Source organism: Salvelinus namaycush, chromosome 24, assembly GCF_016432855.1.
Source record: "Salvelinus namaycush isolate Seneca chromosome 24, SaNama_1.0, whole genome shotgun sequence".
NCBI classification, from domain to species: Eukaryota; Metazoa; Chordata; class Actinopteri; order Salmoniformes; family Salmonidae; genus Salvelinus; species Salvelinus namaycush.
Window position 1 is genome coordinate 22,405,620 of NC_052330.1, and position 20,647 is coordinate 22,426,266.

General features: G+C 43.8%; 1 protein-coding gene across 2 annotated transcripts in view; it reads right to left on the bottom strand.

The window, feature by feature from the left end:
• LOC120019508 (serine/threonine-protein kinase PAK 5-like) overlaps window positions 1-20,647 on the bottom strand; it is a 54,546-nt gene that overhangs the window by 18,684 nt on the left and 15,215 nt on the right. The window contains exons 2-3 of one of the 2 annotated variants that reach the window (XM_038962805.1): window positions 1,078-1,583; window positions 693-1,020 (exon numbers count right to left, since the gene is read on the bottom strand). In XM_038962805.1, the coding sequence (XP_038818733.1) occupies window positions 693-1,020; window positions 1,078-1,583 (834 nt within the window). Of the gene's footprint in view, window positions 1-692; window positions 1,584-20,647 lie in introns of both variants that reach the window. The other variant, XM_038962804.1, reaches the window with a different exon arrangement.

Consider the following 20,647-nt stretch of genomic DNA (forward strand, 5'->3'; position numbering starts at 1 on the left):
ATGTGTTGGAACTTACACACAGCACTGCCACACACACTTACCCCACCAGACATCCCACGAGGTGTCTTTTCACAGTCCCCATGTCCAGAACAAATGATAGGAAACCTACATTATTATACAGAGACATGAGTGCATGGAACTCCTGTAATGTCTGTAATGTCTGTGCCTGTAATGTCTGTGCCTCTAATGTCTGTAATGTCTGTAATGTCTGTATTGTCTGTATTGTCTGTATTGTCTGTATTGTCTGTAATGTCTGTAATGTCTGTATTGTCTGTAATGTCTGTATTGTCTATATTGTCTGTAATGTCTGCAATGTCTGCAATGTTTGCAATGTCTGTATTGTCTGTATTGTCTGTAATGTCTGTATTGTCTGTAATGTCTGTATTGTCTGCAATGTCTGCAATGTCTGCAATGTCTGTATTGTCTCATGTGTCGGACCCCAGTAAGACCAGCTGTCTCCATTGTGGTCGGCTAATGGGGATTCTAACAAATCAAACCTATCAGTTTAGTAGGTACTTCATAGGGAAATGCTGCCTATTACTTATCAGCTGATCCAAATTATTACCAAAACTAGATTATTTATTATGTTGATAATAGTAGAAAATAACAGTACTAACATGTTGCCCTTGGTGTCATACCTTGGCATTCATATTTTCCAACACATGGAAATATACACACCAGCCCAGACGTACCTTGGCCATGGCCTGTGAGTTGGTGAGTGTCTCTGAGAGGCGTGGGTAGGTGTAGGAGCTGTAGGGGTGTGTCTGAGGAGGACTCTTAAAGACCCCGCTGGCCCTGTGGGGCACGTTGGGCTCCTGGAGGCCAGACCCCGACCTGGAGCGCTGTCTGATGGCCGGCGTGGGGCTGTTCTGCCTCACAGACGACGACTTGGGCCTCTTCTCGTACTCATCTCTGGACACGCCGCTGTAGCTCCACTCGCTGTCCGGGTAGTTGATTTGCTCGCTGTGCAGCGATGTGCGGGACGGCGTCCCCACCATTGACGCGTCCCGGTAGTCCTGACTGGACGAGCCACCTACGGACGCACGGTAGTACCCCCCTGTTGTGGACCCGGCGGACCCCCCTCCGCTGCCCACCCCGGACCCTGATCCCACCTCGTCGGCCGAGCGCGCCCCCGCCACCTTGCTCTCCAGGTAGGTGTGGTAGTCCGGAGGCAGCTTGGCGTAATCGGCCTTCTGAGGCATGGCGTCGGGGTAGAAGGGGATGCGGGTGGCGTGGGTGAGGTGGCCGTTCTGTTTGGGGAAGCGGTAGTGTCTCCCCACGGCCCAGTCACCATCTGGAGCAAAGCCTTTACTGTCCTTCCTGTAGGGCTCCAGAGAGAAGTCCCTACTGGAGGTGTCCAGGTCACAGGAGTACCGGGAGTAATAGTGGCTGAAGCCGTTCTCCTCGTTGGGGTGGGGGTGTTGGGGGTGGTGGGAGGCGGGTTTGGGGGCCCCAGCCTGGTGGGAGCCCGTAGGGCTTTCTTTACGTAGGGAGTTGGAACGTGTCACAGATATGCTGTCGAACTCCTCCAGGAGACCATTGATGGACGCATCCTTCGGGGGACGGTTCCCTCGAACTATGGTCTGTGGAACAGACAGTAAACACACAGTTAATTTACTGTAGCTACAGGGAGGGCACCATAGAAATTTAATGGAATTGGAAGGTCCATTCTAGTCATTCTATTTCTATAGAAGGAACTACCTACCCATGCACTGTAGATGGATAACATGTAACCATGATGATACACTCCTGTCTTCAAATTAATATATCTGTACTATCAATGGAAACATCAATCATACTTTTTCCATTGAGTAATATTCCATTGAGGTGCTGTGTTGCAGGTTAGCATTTTTCATCATGAATGTTGTTCTGGAGGCAGCTCTGCAGAGTGGTCACTAGCTGGCACAGCCACAAAGTCATAAAATCTGATTTTAAACCTAACCTTAACCCTAACCTTAACAACACTGCTAACCCTAATGCCTAACCTTACACTCTTAGAAAAAAGGGTTCCAAAAGGGTTCTGCGGCTGTCCCCATAGGAGAACCCTTTTTGGTTCCAGGTAGAACCATTTTTGATTCCAAGTAAAACCCTCTGTGTAAACGGTTCTACCTGGAACCAAAAGGGGTTCTTCAAAATTTGAAGAATCTATTTAATAGATATCCTATGGGGAAAGCCAAATAACCCTTTTTGGTTCTAGATAGCACCTTTAAAAAAAAAAAAGTGGAACCTTAAATTAATACAAAAAAGCACATTTTTACAATTTTGACTTTGCAATTTTGACTTTTGAATGTGAAATCACTCAGTTCTGCCTCCAGGACAAGACTCATGACAATAAACATGAACCTGCTGCTGGGTATCACATTTGATGTTATAAAATGAAAACCAGAGAGAAGTGAATGCCTAGGTCTACCCCCTGTCGGTGTGACTTCTTTAATAACAACCCCCTGTCGGTGTGACTTCTTTAATACAACCCCCTGCCTGTGTGACTTCTTTAATACAACCCCCTGTCGGTGTGACTTCTTTAATACAACCCCCTGTCGGTGTGACTTCTTTAATACAACCCCCTGTCGGTGTGACTTCTTTAATACAACCCCCTGCCGGTGTGACTTCTTTAATACAACCCCCTGCCTGTGTGACTTCTTTAATACAACCCCCTGTCGGTGTGACTTCTTTAATACAACCCCCTGCCGGTGTGACTTCTTTAATACTACCCCCTGCCTGTGTGACTTCTTTAATAACAACCCCCTGCCGGTGTGACTTCTTTAATACAACCCCCTGCCTGTGTGACTTCTTTAATACAACCCCCTGTCGGTGTGACTTCTTTAATACAACCCCCTGCCGGTGTGACTTCTTTAATACTACCCCCTGTCGGTGTGACTTCTTTAATACAACCCCCTGCCGGTGTGACTTCTTTAATACAACCCCCTGCCGGTGTGACTTCTTTAATACTACCCCCTGCCGGTGTGACTTCTTTAATACTACCCCCTGCCGGTGTGACTTCTTTAATACAACCCCCTGCCGGTGTGACTTCTTTAATACAACCCCCTGTCGGTGTGACTTCTTTAATACAACCCCCTGCCGGTGTGACTTCTTTAATACAACCCCCTGTCGGTGTGACTTCTTTAATACAACCCCCTGTCGGTGTGACTTCTTTAATACAACCCCCTGTCGGTGTGACTTCTTTAATACAACCCCCTGCCGGTGTGACTTCTTTAATACAACCCCCTGCCGGTGTGACTTCTTTAATACAACCCCCTGTCGGTGTGACTTCTTTAATACAACCCCCTGCCGGTGTGACTTCTTTAATACAACCCCCTGCCGGTGTGACTTCTTTAATACTACCCCCTGCCGGTGTGACTTCTTTAATACTACCCCCTGCCGGTGTGACTTCTTTAATACAACCCCCTGCCGGTGTGACTTCTTTAATACAACCCCCTGTCGGTGTGACTTCTTTAATACAACCCCCTGCCGGTGTGACTTCTTTAATACAACCCCCTGTCGGTGTGACTTCTTTAATACAACCCCCTGTCGGTGTGACTTCTTTAATACAACCCCCTGTCGGTGTGACTTCTTTAATACAACCCCCTGTCGGTGTGACTTCTTTAATACAACCCCCTGCCGGTGTGACTTCTTTAATACAACCCCCTGCCGGTGTGACTTCTTTAATACAACCCCCTGTCGGTGTGACTTCTTTAATACAACCCCCTGCCGGTGTGACTTCTTTAATACAACCCCCTGCCGGTGTGACTTCTTTAATACAACCCCCTGCCGGTGTGACTTCTTTAATACAACCCCCTGCCGGTGTGACTTCTTTAATACAACCCCCTGCCGGTGTGACTTCTTTAATACTACCCCCTGTCGGTGTGACTTCTTTAATACTACCCCCTGTCGGTGTGACTTCTTTAATACTACCCCCTGTCGGTGTGACTTCTTTAATACAACCCCTTGCCGGTGTGACTTCTTTCAAATACAGCCAGAATGGATGGAGAATGATTAAAAAGAGCTACCCTGAAATGTGAGAAGAGGAGAAAGTTGAGGTATACTGAGAGAGACTAGGTTATGTCCCATTTCTTTCCCAAAAGATAAGCTTCAATATCAGTGGGAGGAACTGATCAGGGCACATCAATTAACGTGACATTGGGTGCACTGCACTTACACCCCGCTTTACACAGGCATGCGCACACACAGTCGTACACACACGCACCAACACCAACATACACTGCTGTTTAAAACTCCTAATGCAGCTGAAACAACAGCAGCATTGCTCATCCCCCGCTACCCACGGTAAGCTCTTTACATGGCTGCATCCTGAGTCAGAGAGGGGTTGGGTGTGTGTGTGCAAAGCAGATATCCCTGAGGGGAATCAAAGCACTGTGTGTCTCTGCCTCCAGAGGATCAACATAAGGTAAAAACGTTCTTTCTGTCGTTCTGTCCGTCCGTCCGCCCGTCCGTCCGTCTGTCTGTTTCTCTCTCTATTTCTTCCACTTGGCTTTTGATGAAGCTGTAAAAGGACAATGCTGACGGATGTCTGACGGTGAAGTGGGCTCAAAGCGCGTAAATCAAAATGGCTCAAAAGTGACGTAATTAAACATGTGTAGGGGAAGGATTTGTGTTTTCATAAATGATTGCTTTTGATAAAAACACTCTATCTGCCTTCCCTCCCCGCTTTTGCCTGTGACGGGCCTTAGCCCGGTGTACCCAGGGCCAAATGAATCGAACCCCCTCTTTGCTTGCTTAAATTGTGCGCCATGCTGTGCGCAGTCAAAAGAAAATCACATGCTTGCTAACATGGTTAGTTACATGATTGAATGAGTCTGTTTTCAACAAATCAAGTTTTTTATCCTTCTATTTTAACCAAGCAAGACAAATAAACATTCAATCAATACTGAGTGAATTAACAAAATAATTTTGCAACGAACGCTTCCAGACAGTCCAGTTAAATGGTCTGTCGAAATCAATGTTTTAAGAACCGGTTCTGCCTGTGAATCTGAAGATTGTGGGTTGGCTTCCCGGAGGATACATTTAGACCATTATTTTAGTTTTTAGTTTTGACAGCCCCCCCCCTCCGACACACACACACACACACTTATTTTCATTTATACTGAACAAAAATATAAACACAACATGCAACAATTTCAAAGATTTTGCTGAGTTACGGTTCGTATGAGAAATTCATAAATTAATTAGACTTTAGTCTATGGATTTCACATGACTGGGCAGGGGCGCTGCCATGGGTGGGCCTAAGAGGACACCCACTGGGGAGCCAGGCCCAGCCAATCAGAATTAGTTTTCCCCACAAAATGGCCTTATTACAGACAGAAATACTCCTCAGCACTACCCCCCTGGGCCGGCGTGGTTACACGTGGTCTGCGGTTGTGAGGCCAGTTGGACATACTGCCAAATTGTCTAAAATGACATTGGAGGCTGCTTATGATAGAGAAATGAACATTCAATTGTCTGGCAACACCTCTGGTGGACATTCCTGCAGTCACCATGCCAATTGCATGCTCCCTCAAAACTTGAGACATCGTGTTGTGTGACACAACTGCACATTTTTAGAGTGGCCTTTTATTGTCCCCAGCACAAGTTGCACCTGTGTAATGATCATGCTGTTTAATCAGCTTCTTGATATGCCACACCTGTCAGGTGGATGGATTATCTTGGATTATCTTATCTAACATGGATGTAAACAAATTTGTACACAAAATTGGAGAGAAATAAGCTTTTTGTGCATATGGTACATTTCTGGGATCTTTTATTTCAGCTCATGAAACATGGGACCAGCACTTTAGAAGTTGGGTTCATATTTTTGATCAGTGTATTAGGTGACTCTTAAAATAAGCTTTGGGTTCGTGGAGTGGCAGGCAAGTGGCAGTGAGTGCGGTGTACTACTGCGCGTGTCTTGCTAGAACAGAGGAGAGACCAGCTGACTCTCAGGGAAGAGGTCGTTGCCCTCATCCGTGAGATGCATCCCTACAGTACTGTCCAGGGACACAGTGTGTTATGGTAAAATGGTGGATTGTGCGCCTGCCACGGAGAAATGTCAGCTGGAGCTGACAAACGACTTACACCAATTCAAATGCACATGGTACACATGGTACTTGACACACTATCAATACTTATCAATAGTGTTTTTATCAGGAGTTACCAACATTGCCCTTGACGATCCACAGGGTTTTGCATGTTTTTCTGTTCAAGCCCAGTGCCACCACACCTGATTCTACTACTCAGCTGTTCATCGAGACCTCAGCTGTTCATCGAGACTTCAGCTGTTCATCGAGACCTCAGCTGTTCATCCAGACCTCAGCTGTTCATCGAGACCTCAGCTGTTCATCCAGACCATGAGTAGTAGAATCAGGTGTGGTAGAACTGGGCTTGAACAAAAAAGTCTGTATAAACCTGTAGTTTGTCAAGAGCAATTGTGGTCATCCCTGAATTGTATTTAAAAAGTATCTCTGATGAATGTAAATTTGGTTGTACATTTTATATTTAGTGATAACTCACTTTTGTTAACAGGTAATGTAGTACTAGGCCTTTCTTCAGTAAACTTTAAGGTACATCTTTACGTACTTTATATAGTTAATGGGTACATGTTGATTATTTGTGTATTTTCCAGGAGCTTGCTTGACTGTCTTAAGAGAGATCATGGATATTTTTTCAGTTTACTCTATATTGGCTTAAATGGGTTTCTGGTTTTTCACTTCCCTCTGGAAAATCCGCTGTTAATATTAAATAAATACTAACAACTACATTATTTCTGTTGCCTTTTTTTCACTTAACTTTTACTGCTGTTATGCTGTATTAGAATGTTGTATAATAATGTGGCATATACCTTCCGGTGTAAAAAATATGGAAATTAAAAACAAAAAAACGATGTTTTAGGTGAGAAGTAGGCATTAGTCTGAAGCTGAAAAAGAAAGGCAATTCAGGAGCACCACAATGCCTACTTCACCTATTCTCTACCAAGGTTCTCCAGCACACAGCTTTGACCTACTACAGTAGCTATGAAGTATGTTACGTACGCCTCTTGGAGGAGGGAACGCAACACCCCGCTATATCTCAACTCCCCGTGGAGTGAAAAAAGTATGTGATCGTAGGTGCGGGGAAGGACGACAGAGGCAAAGAAAAATTATGTTTACAGGGAATTTATTATTCCTAACACACGGTACCAATACCAACATTGCTCCTGTAGTAGGTCAAAGCTGTGTGCTGGAAAGCCTTGGTAGAGCATAGGTGGAATAGGCATTGTGGTGCTCATGTGAATTTCCTCTCTTTTTCAGCTTCTGACCAATGCCTACTTCTCACTTAAAACATATGTGTGTGTATATATATATATATATCAGTTGAAGTCGGAAGTTAACATACACCTTAGCCAAATACATTTAAACTCAGTTTTTCACAATTCCTGACATTTAATCCTAGTAAAAATTCCCTGTCTTAGCTCAGTTAGGATCACCACTTTATTTGAAGAATGTGAAATGTCAGAATAATAGTAGAGAGAATGATTTATTTCAGCTTTTATTTCTTTCATCACATCCCAGTGGGTCAGAAGTTTACATACACTCAATTAGTATTTGGTAGCATTGCCTTTAAATTGTTTAACTTGGGTCAAACGTTTCAATTAGCCTTCCACAAGCTTCCCTCAATAAGTTGGGTGAATTTTGGCCCATACCTCCTGACAGAGCTGGTGTAACTGAGTCAGGTTTGTAGGCCTCCTTGCTCGCACACGCTTTTTCAGTTCTGCCCACAAATGTTCTATAGGATTGAGCTCAGGGCTTTGTGATGGCCACTCCGATACCTTGACTTTGTTGTCCTTTAGCCATTTTGCCACAGCTTTGGAAGTATGCTTGGGGTCATTGTCCATTTGGAAGACCCATTTGCGACCAAGCTTTAACTTCCTGACTGATGTCTTGAGATGTTGCTTCAATATATCCACATAATTTTCCTCCCTCATGACGCCATCTATTTTGTGAAGTCCCCCAATCCCTCCTGCAGCAAAGGACCCCCACAACATGATGCTGCTACCCCTGTGCTTCACGGTTGGGATGGTATTTTTCAGCTTGCAAGCCTCCCCCTTTTTCCTCCAAACATAATGATGGTCATTATAGCCAAACAGTTCTATTTTTGTTTCATCAGACCAGAGGACATTTCTCCAAAAAGTACAATCTTTGTCAGTTGCAAACCGTAGACTGGCTTTTTTTATGGCGGTTTTGGAGCATTGGCTTCTTCCTTGCTGAGGGACCTTTCAGGTTATGTCGATATAGGACTCGTTTTACTGTGGATATCGATACTTTTGCACCTGTTTTCTCCAGCATCTTCACAAGGTCCTTTGCTGTTGTTCTGGGATTAATTTGCACTTTTCGCACCAAAGTACGTTCATCTCTATGAGACAGAACGCATCTCCTTCCTGAGTGGTATGACAGCTGCGTGTTCCCATGGTGTTTATACTTGCGTACTATTGTTTGTACAGATGAACATGGTACCTTCATGCATTTGGAAATTGCTCCCAAGGATGAACCAGACTTGTGGAGGTCTACAATATTTTTCTGAGGTCTTGACTGATTTCTTTAGATTTTCACATGATGTCAAGCAAAGAGGCACTGAGTTTGAAGGTAGGCCTTGAAATACATCCACAGGTACACCTCCAATTGATTCAAATGATGTCAATTAGTCTATTAGAAGCTTCTAAAGCCATGACATCATTTTCTGGAATTTTCCAAGCTGTTTAAAGGCACAGTCAACTTAGTGTATGTAAACTTCTGACCCACTGGAATTGTGACACAGTGAATTATAAGTGAAATAATCTGTCTGTAAACAATTGTTGGAAAAATGACTTGTGTCATGCACAAAGTAGATGTCCTAACCGACTTGCCAAAACTATAGTTTGTTAACAAGAAATTTGTGGAGTGGTTGAAAAACGAGTTTTAATGACTCCAACCTAAGTGTATGTAAACTTCCAACTTCAACTGTGTATATATATATATATACCTCGCACCAACAACCATTTGTGGTTTGAGTTGTGGACTCTCTACCCCTTTCCCCCTCTCTCTCTGGTGTTCCTCTCTCTTCCATCTACCTTGCTACCCCTTTCCCACACCTCTGACCCTGCTCCCCCCTCTCACCCTGTCTTCCACCCTCTCACCTTCTCTTCTACCCCTCTCACCCACCATTCCACCCCTCTCCCCCTCTCTTCCACCCCTCTCACCCTCCATTCCACCCCTCTCACCCTCTCTTCCACCCCTCTCACCCTCTCTTCCACCCCTCTCACACTCTTCCACCCCTCTCACCTTCCCTTCCACCCCTCCCACCCTCTCTTCCATCCCTCTCACCCTCTTCCACCCTCTCACCCTCCATTCCACCCTCTCACACTCTTCCACCCCTCTCACCTTCCCTTCCACCCCTCTCACCTTCCCTTCCACCCCTCTCACCCTCCATTCCACCCCTCTCACCCTCCATTCCACCCCTCTCACCCTCTCTTCCACCTTCATACCCTCTCTTCCACCCCTCTCACCCTCCATTCCACCCCACTCACCCTCCATTCCACCCCTCTCACCCTCTCTTCCACCCTCATACCCTCTCTTCCACCCCTCTCACCCTCCATTCCACCTCTCTCACCTTCTCTTCCACCCTTTCACACTCTTCCACCCCTCTCACCTTTTCTTTCACCCCTCTCACCTTCCCTTCCACCCCTCTCACCCTCCATTCCACCCCTCTCACCCTCTCTTCCACCCTCTTACCCTCTCTTCCACCCCTCTCACCCTCCATTCCACCCCTCTCACCTTCTCTTCCACCCTCTCATCCTCTCTTTCACCCCTCTCACCTTCTCTTCCACCACTCTCACTCTCACCCTCCATTCCATCCCTCTCACCTTCTCTTCCACCCTCTCATCCTCTCTTTCACCCCTCTCACCTTCTCTTTCACCCCTCTCACCTTCTCTTCCACCCTCTCATCCTCTCTTTCACCCCTCTCACCTTCTCTTTCACCCCTCTCACCTTCTCTTCCACCCTCTCATCCTCTCTTTCACCCCTCTCACCTTCTCTTTCACCCCTCTCACCTTCTCTTCCACCCCTCTCACCTTCTCTTCAACCCCTCTCCCTCTTTCCAGCATTAGGGAAAAAAGCTGTGGGGACTCAGCAGTGCAATGAACTGGAACTCAAAGTGAAACAACTATAAAACACAAACCTGAGAGGACGGAGAGGCTGTGGAGAGTAAGAAATTAATATAGGTGGATTGGATAGGTTTAAGCAATACAGTGAGAATTCCACCTTGCCAGTTAGAGGGAAAGGTGGAGCTATTACCAAATTGTTTATACCTATCTGATCCTTTCAAATCGACTTGAGCTAGGGCTATAGGGGTAGAGGATAGAGGTTGTTTCTGGACAGCCCTGTTATCAATCTATCATGTTTGAAACATTAGAATCAATTTGTTTTCAACTGAAGAGATGAATTGTAATTCAAATTCAGGAATTTAAATGTATTTTATTTTCTTGAAGGCCATCAAATGCAGATAAATCAGCTTTGACAACGTGTTCAACTAGAACACTCATCATTTCTCACTAAATCAATAGGGAGGGAGCACTGGAGAGTGTCAGTTATTTAATAAAACATCAAACTTGTTTGGTTGAAAATCAATAACCTGCCTTGTATAGGAGACAGCGAGAGGGATAGGAAAGAGAGAGTGAGCAAAAGCGAAGAGAGCGAAAGCGAGAGAGGGACACACGCAAAATTAATTGTGTGCCAAATCCCTGTCAAGTATCCTACATCACGTAAAGTCGGTGCTGGAAATTCTCCTATTCATTTGAATTAAGGGCTGATAGTTTGGAGTACCTAGCTCTCTCTCTCCCGTCTGTCTGTCTGTCTGTCTGCCTGTCTGCCTGCCTGCCTGCCTGCCTGCCTGCCTGCCTGCCTGCCTGCCTGCCTGCCTGCCTGCCTGCCTGCCTGCCTGCCTGCTCAAGGTAAGCACTGGTAGAGAGGGATAAGGAGAGAAGGAGGGCAGAGGGTAGGGCAGGAGGAGCAGAGGAGATCTAATCTTTATTCTGGTGTATGTCCGTCTGCTCAGTGTACATACTGGCAGAGAGGAAGGAGAAGGTAGGGCAGGGCGAGAAAAGGGAAGGAAGAGGATTATTGAGGAGAGAAGTGGATGCAATGAGGAGAGAGGAGCAGACAGGACAGGGGATGGGGGAGCCCAAGAGAGGTGAGGTAGTGAAGGGAGGACAGGGGATGGGGGAGCCCAAGAGAAGTGGGGTAGTAAGGGGAGGGCATGGGATTGGGGGAGCCCAAGAGAGGTGAGGTAGTTAGGGGAGGACAGGGGATGGGGGGATCCCAAGAGAGATGAGGTATTTAGGGGAGGATAAGGGATAGGGGATGGGAGAGCCCAAGAGAGATGAGGTAGTGAGAGGAGGACATGGAATGGGGGGTGCCCAAGAGAGATGAGGTAGTTAGGGGGGGATAGGGGATGGGGGGAGCCCAAGAAAGATGAGGTAGTTAGGGGGGGATAGGGGATGGGGGGAGCCTAAGAGAGGTGAGGTAGTGAGGGGAGGACATGGGAGGGGGGGTGAAAAGTGAGGCTCATTGGGAGATAATGTTGAATTAACCTTGGAGGTAATGAAGGAGGGGAGGGAGGGAAGAGAGGAGAAGGGGGTGGCATAGAAGAAAGGAGGGAGATGAAAGGGTAAAGGGAGGGGGGTAATTAATGAGGTTGCCCTCTAAGTGACTCTTGGCTATAACCCTGTTTTAGAGCCCACGGTTCACTCACCACAGCCTTGGAACCATCACACAAACAGACAGATACATATACACACGCACGTACACACACACACATATCACCCTCCACTCTCAGGTACACCAATACGGCCCACGCTGTTCCTCTCAACCCTTCTGTCTTTCAGTCTTCATCTCAATGAAGGTTGTATAACAATTGGAGTCAAGTAATTCTTGTCATCTACTGGAATCTTGTCATATATCCTAGTGGGTACAAACTGACGCAGGTGTGTCCTCCTCCGCCCCTTCGTCTCGGTTAGTCACAGACTGATGCACTGCACCTACACCCCCACAACACATTCTTAAAGCCCTCCTACTCTCTACTCACATCTTCCTCTTTCTCTCACTGACAGCATCTCTCTGTGACACCTTACACAGCAGAGAATATACACCCACACGCACGCACGCACGCACGCACGCACGCACGCAGTGTGATACTGAAGTGTAGTAGCGTATTAGTAAACAATCTGTGGACTGTAATGTAAGTGTATTCGCTCCATTGTTTATGAGATAATGTTAAAAGGCCCTTAACCCGGGACAAATAACCCTCTCGCAACTCTCCTTCAAGGCTCCCTACTGCATCATTGATCAAACGAGGGACAAATTATGCCGAAAATTATGATTTAAAGGAGCTTTTTAGATAACTAGAGGACAAAGACGTTGACACAAAGAGATGATTAGGAGCAGAACACGTTATGAGCACATCGTGTACAAGTTCAACATCAAAACACTTCTTGTTCGTTTGCTTATGAGGTTTGACAAACCTTCCTCCAAAAGTCCTTTCAGACATGATGAAGCAGACGTAATGGTGCTCCAACCCTCTATGCGTTATCGTAATTGTATGTTAAATAGTGTAATTCAACCCTTGTCTGTCACAACATTCTGTATGCTTACTCAATAGCTACCTCTACTGTTCTGTACAGTAGCCTGAGCTCTACTCCTCTAGCTCACTCTACTGGTCATTGGTGGTGCTGACTGGCTAAATGACTGACGGACAGGCTGACTGACTGTCTGACTGACTTTGTTGGCTTGCTGACTGACTGTCTGAATGACTGACTGACTGACTGTCTGACTGACTGACTGTCTTACTAACTGACTGGCTGGATGAATGAAAAAGTCCACAGACCCAAACCAAAAGGCTTTAGGAGCCATCATCGACTCAGTGGGTTTTGTCCAACATGTCTCCGGACCTACTCACTGCTACAGTCATACTCTGGACCTAGTTTTGTCCTGTGGAATAAATGTTGTGGATCTTAATGTTTTTCCTCGTAATCCTGGACCATCGGACCACCATTTTATTACGTTTGCAATCGCAACAAATAATCTGCTCAGACCCCAACCAAGGATCATCAAAAGCCGTGCTATAAATTCTCGGCCAACCTAAAGATTCTTAAATGCCCTTCCAGACTCCCTCCACCTACCCAAGGACGTCAGAGTACAAAAATCAGTAAACCACCTAACTGAGGAACTCAATTAAACCTTGCGTAATACCCGTGCGTAATACCCTAAAACAAAAAACATTTGTCATAAGAAACTAGCTCCCTGGTATACAGAAAATACCCGAGCCCTGAAACAAGCTTCCAGAAAATTGGAACGGAAATGGCGCTACACCAAACGGGAAGTCTTCCGACGAGCTTGGAAAGACAGTACCGTGCAGTATCGAAGAGCCTTCACTGCTGCTCGATCATCCTATTTTTCCATTGAGTAAAATAAGAACAATCCTAAATGTATATTTGATACTGTCGCAAAGCTAACTAAAAAGCAGCATTCCCCAAGAGAGGATGGCTTTCACTTCAGCAGTTATAAATTCATGAACTTTTTTGACGAAAAGATCATGATCATTAGAAAGCAAATTACGGACTCCTCTTTAAATCTGCGTATTTCTCCAAAGCTCAGTTGTCCTGAGTCTGCACAACACTGCCAGGACCTAGGATCAAGGGAGACACACAAGTTTTTTAATACTATATCACTTGACACATTGATGAAAATAGTCATGGCCTCTAAACTTTCAAGCTGCATACTGGACCCTATTCCAACTAAACTACTGAAAGAGCTGCTTCCTGTGCTTGGCCCTCCTACAGTGTGTTGAACATAATAAACGGCTCCCTATCCACCGGATGTATACCAAACTCACTAAAAGTGGCAGTTAATAAAGCCTCTCTTGAAAAAGCCAAACCTTGACCCAGAATATATAAAAAACTATTGGCCTATATCGAATCTACCATTCTTCTCAAAAGTTTTAGAAAAAGCTGTTGCACAGCAACTCACTGCTTTCCTGAAGACAAACAATGTATACAAAACGCTTCAGTCTGGTTTTAGACCCCATCATAGCACTGAGACTGCATTTGTGAAGGTGGTAAATGACCTTTAATTGGCGTCAGACCGAGGCTCTTTATCTGTCCTCGTGCTCCTAGTCCTTAGTGCTGCTTTGAATCCATCGATCACCACATTCTTTTGGAGAGACTGGAAACGCAAATTGGTCTACACGGACAAGTTCTGGCCTGGTTTAGATCTTATCTGTCGGAAAGATATCAGTTTGTAGATGGTTTGTCCTCTGACAAATCAACTGTAAATTGTGGTGTTCCTCAAGGCTCCGTTTTAGGACCACTATTGTTTTCACTCTATATTTTACCTCTTGGTGATGTCATTCGGAAACATAATGTTAACTTTCACTGCAATGCGGACAACACACAGCTGTACATTTCAATGAAACATGGTGAAGCCCCAAAATTGCCCTCCCTGGAAGCATGTGTTTCAGACATAAGGAAGTGGATGGTGGCAAATGTTCTACTTTTAAACTCGGACAAAACAGAGATGATAGTTCTAGGTCCCAAGAAACAAAGTGATCATCTGTTGAATCTGACAATTAATCTTGATGGTTGTGCAGTCGTCTCAAATAAAACTGTGAAGGACCTCTGCGTTACTCTGGACCCTGATCTCTCTTTTGACGAACATATCAAGACTGTTTCAAGGACGGCTTTAACCATCTACATAACATTGGAAAAATCTGAAACTTTTTGTCCAAAACTGATGCAGAAAAACGTATCCATGGTTTTGTCACTTCTAGGTTAGACTACTGCAATGCTCTACTTTCCAGCTACACAGATAAAGCACTAAATAAACTTCAGTTAGTGCTAAACACGGCTGCTAGAATCTTGACTAGAACCCCAAAATTTGATCATATTATTCCAGTGCTAGCCTCTCTACACTGGCTTCCTGTTAAGGCTAGGGCTGATTTAAAGTTTTTACTGCTAACCTACAAAGCATTACATGAGGTTTCTCCTACCTATCTTTCCGATTTGGTCTTGCCGTACATACCTAGAAGTACGCTAAGGTCACAAGATGCGCGTTTGATCCAGAAAAAAACAGCTTCCAATTTGCGCAACGTCACTACAAAATATCTAAAAAATTACCTCTAAACTTTGCCAAAACATTTCAAACTACTTTTGTAATACAACTTAAGGTATTTGTAAACGTTAATAATCGATCAAATTGAAGACGGGTCTATCTGTTTTCAATACAGGAGGACGACAAACTAACGATACTTTTTTAGTCTTGCGCAACTCTCAAACAGTACACATAACGTTACACTGATTCCAGATGGCCGTTCTTCTTCATTGCACAAAGGAATAACCTCAACCTATTTCCAAAGACTGGTGACATCCAGTGGAAGCGGTAGGAACTGCAAACAGGTTGATTAGAAATCTAGTATCCCAATGAAAGCTCATTGAACAGACAGTGACCTCAACAACAAAAAAATCGGAATGGTTAGTCCTCGGGGTTTTGCCTGCTACATAAGTTCTGTGATACTCACAGACATGATTCAAACAGTTTTAGAAACTTCAGAGTGTTTTCTATCCAAATCTACTAATAATATGCATATCTTATATTCTGGGGATGAGTAGAAGGAAGTTGAAATTGGGCATGCTATTTATCCAAAAGTGAAAATGCTGCCCCCTATCCTAGAGAAGTTAATGCTTGACTAACTGTCTGGCTGAATGACTAGCTAGATGGCTGGCTGAATGACTGATCACTGTGTTGTGTTGATCTACAGTTCAGGCTGGGAGCAGCTGGAGGGCCAGGACAAGATCATGGTGTGTGCTCAGTGGCGTAGCGCAGACACCATAAAATGCCTTGCATTTTTACAATTTACAATAAGTGTTTGAAGGACTTGATTGTTTGATTAGATTATTCAAATATGTAATAGAAATCTCCAAACATATTTTTGTTTTGATTTAAAGCACTATTAAATGCTCCAGGGCTAATTTGGTTAGCATTTTGGCATGTTTTTCTAGATTTAGAACATAAAACAACATTTATAAAGCAAACATTATCCCTTAGGTCTAACACAGAAAATACTTCAATTGTTTAAGCATACAGTATGTTATAGAACAGTGATTACAATATTTTTTCAGATTATTGACAAAAAAATATATCTTAAGGGGGATAGCCATCAGTGACGGAGTTGACAAACCACTGACGGAGTTGACAACAGATACTCAAAACAGACAAAGTTCTATACAAAACATTTTTAAAATATGGAAAATTATTCACTTGAAAATCCCCAATAAAAACATAACTATTCTATCAGATCTTTCAGCACTCTGATGGAGTTGACGTCAGACAAAAATCTGACGGAGTTTATGTTTTGCGGAGTTGACAAAAATGTAATTTTCCTTCCTCCTTTAAGTTGTATACACAGTAGCGATTTGCTTTTTGACACTAAAACCTCATTTAAATATAACATATTTTAACCATAATTCATATTCTATTTTAATCTACCAGGCAGATGGAGTTGACAGTTTATGATTGTGACCATGGTGATACCAATATTGTTTGTTTAAATATATCAAAAGTAGAGAACTTTCCAGACCATGAGTGGTCTTGTTGCGCTACATGTAATGAGGACATGAATAAAGAGTCATTGTGCTGCCATCCTGTTAGAAGGTAACAGATTATTTTATTACAATGGTTAAGATGTATTTTCATTGTGTTCCATGGTGTTATTCGCCCCCTAGTGGAGCTTTCTGGTACTTAGACTGTACGCAAACAGGAAGTAGAGAATTCGTTCTGCACGCATAGAAGCAGCTAAAAACAACGCTACGGTGCAGGTCTTTCAGTGTAGTTATTTCTTGTCACGCTTCAGCCTTGGAAAATATTTGTTTGTAAGTTCGATTCAAGCATTTAGCTAATGATGATAATCTTGTTATTGATAGAGTTGCTTACATATCAATGTTGGTTGGTTGCATTTATTCACACATTGCAATGCCTTTCATGTATGCCGTTAGCTGTATTACTTTGCTCGTGCGTCATGCAAACGAATTGTAACATATACAATACTGTAGTTTTGTTACTGTTTCTAGTGTAATATGCTTTGTTATTCTACATAGATGGTTGTACATTATTAGAGTAATGAAAGGAGTTAGTCAATTGCCATATGAGAAAGCAATTAGCTATATGGTTTGGCATCATGCCAGATGCATGGTACCTTAGCACGTGCTTTGTATTCATGCAACTTCAAATGTATAATGTACAGCTACAGTATGTCGGTGTGAATTGAATACTAAAGTATATTCTTTTCTGTATTTTGTAGTTTTACAACATAAACGTTTTCAATATATTCATTCAAGAAAAGTCACACCTTGGGAGTTTTATTGAAGACTTAGTTGTTAGCTATCTGTCTAGTTTTGCATGGGAACGCAACTCAAGGGAAGAATAGTCATTATGGTATAGCTGACCCTGTTCATTTCTGATTCATTTAGGATTTTAGACAAATCTGAGAGTAAACCAAATCCCCGGACACCTCTTTTAGAAATCTACATTTTCAGAGAAATAGTCTTTAAAGTCACAAAGGGGCTATTGCAATAAACTGCCTGTTTCCCACAGTTTGAAATTGAGATCCTTTTATCCGGACAAGGGAATTTCTACAAATCTTTTCCCCTTATAAAATTCCTCTAAATGTACATTTTAAGCTCAAATAATACAACAAAATCCATATTTTTCAACTATTAAAAAAAACTTTCCCTTACAGGGATTGTCTTGACAAGAATCCCTAAGCTAATTTCCTACTACTCTATACATGTTCCATGAGGCTGAGAGAAAATATTGCAGTTTTAAAGCAAATTTCTTGAAATTAAAAAAAATATATTTAATGGCTTATGGGACCCCAACCCCTCCTAAGCTTGTGGGCTGCGGGGGGGGGGGGGGGGGGGGGGGGGGGCTGTGTCAGTGCGTGTGCTACTGACGAGTCCTCTACCAGATCACCGGGAGGGGATGTCTCAGGTGAAGAAGGACATCTGGAGATGCTCGGCCATCCAGGTCAAACCCACATAAGGGTATACTAAATCTAGGGGTAACATTAAGCATTCCCGTGTGGCTCAGTTGGTAGAGCATGGCGCTTGCAACGCCAGGGTTGTGGGTTCGATTCCCACGGGGGGCCAGTACAAAAAAAAAAAAAAAAGTATGAATGTATGTACTTGTAAGTCGCTCTGGATAAGAGCGTCTGCTAAATGACTTAAATGTAAATGTAAATTAAGACTCTAAGGATGCATCCCAAATGGTACCCTATTCTCTATTTAGTGCACTACTTTTGACCAGAGCCCTATATATTTCAAACCCTGCTCAGTCACAGCGTCCCAGTGTTGATGTAGCATACATGATACTAGCATAGGTTATTCTGCCTCCTACTGGTTTGCAACAGTAATGCAGCTCTGTGAGACAGAATGGCCACTGTTACTGTCACTGTCATTTAATGCTTTGCATGAATGAAAGGGCACAGCACACAAAAACATTCCAGGTAGAAGTTACCCTTAGGCACAGATCTAGGATCAGCTAGTTCTTCCTAAACCCTAACCTCATCCATAGCCGGGAAAAAAACTCAAACGGCTTAGATCAGAATTTTATCTTACTCCATTTTTACTAAATAACACAAGTACATTGTGCTGCTCTTGAACAGTAATCAATTGTAATTAATATTGAGTTTCTTAGAACATGATGCGTTGATTATTAGAGACATGGTTTTGGAACAGCTCTAAGATGAATGTAGGCAGAGGCAGACCTCTTTCCTCAGGGTGTGCTGCCTGTTATTTAATAACCTTCATCTTACATTCCCCAATCCCTTCATTTCAAGAGCTGTTGGTTAAAATAGATAACAACTCATCATCATCATGCTCTTATGGAGTAGTAGTGGGATACAACACCATAATAACTCAAATATTGGAAGACTACTCTTCTCAGAGTACTACTATAATAGAAAAAAAAAAAAAAAAAACAGTTGCGTTGAAAGGGGAACGTGTGAATAAACTGATAACCTGTCATGTCCCTGAAGGAGAGATGGCATGAACTAAAATGATAGATAGAAAAGAGGAGTGAGAGAGAGAGAGAGAAAGGGTGTGTGTGAGATAAAGAAGTTATTAAAGAAGTTATTCACAACAGAAGTTTGTGAGGTGATGTTCAATATCTCCAATAGCTCTGTGAGCTTTTCCCCCACATATCCAGCTACCCAGGATCCTCCAGACTTCCACCATCAACTATTCAGCCATAAACAAGGTCAGCAGTATGCCATTGTGAATTAGGAGACGACCAAGGACAGGAGTTTTCCCTGGCCCTAGAGCAGAAATATTACCCTGGACTTTATCCAACTCTTCTGACTATCATAGAGACATAACAACAAGCAAACACCTACTATTTTTTATCAAAATGGCTGCCTGCTTTGAGTTATTTACTGCTTGTTAGATGTAGGATTTGTCATCTTCCCCCGGGAGACTAGGGCAGCCCAGAGAAGAGCCCAGGCCTAGCGGTGCCCTATGTGTGTGTTTACTGTGTTCCTCTGATGTGATGTGATCCGGGCCGGGGCTCCATACACCCAGCAGCTGAGACTACTCTGACCCAGTTCCCCCTGATCTCTCTGGGGGAGCGCTCTATTACCAGCCCCAGGATTCAAACTAGGCCTACATTATGTGTTCACCACATTGAGGCTAGTGGGTGTTCAAACTGCATTACAGATCACATGAAGTACAAACACATAGATGTGGGATCTTAATTTGATCACTATTTTGTTGCTGAGAATTTTCCTGCACAGCAAGACACTTGCACAACACTTGTAGTGTATTTGAGGTTTAAAAAGGCTTCTAAAGTTAGTAATTTAAACTTTGAATGAAAAATGTATGAAAATGTACCATACAAAAATGGCCATTAATTATAATCCACATAATAATTCACATTTCCTGTTGCTGCAAGAATGCATAATGCAGACCTTCTTGTAACTGTGCATTGTCAGTTGATGTTTGTTTCTGAACAGCCATGGATAGAAGAGGGCCCCTACAATGACTTAATAGTGATGTCGTAAATAAAACCCCAATCTCTCCTGGTCTCGAAGAGGTTCTCCAGGAGTTTCCCAGTGAGTTAATCACTGTTATAAACATTTCCTGATCAATGGCCTCCACAATGAGACTAGACAGAACGAGAGCAGATGAGACCAGACGATACAGATGGAACGAGACCAGATGGAACGAGACCAGATGAGACCAGACGGGACCAGACGGAACAAGACCAGACAGAACCAGACCAGACGGAACGAGACCAGACGGAACGAGACCAGATGAGACCAGGCGGAAGAAGACCTGACGGAACAAGACCAGATGAGACCAGGCGGAACAAGACAGGTGAGACCAGACGGAATGAGACCAGATGAGATCAGACCAGACGGAACAAGACCAGAAGAGACCAGACGAGACCAGACGAACGAGACCAGATGAGACCAGTTGAGACCAGACGGAACGAGACCAGATAGAATGAGACCAGATGAAACCAGACGAGACCAGACAGAATGAAACCAGATGAGACCAGACGGAACGAGACAAGACAGAACGAGACTAGATGAGACCAGA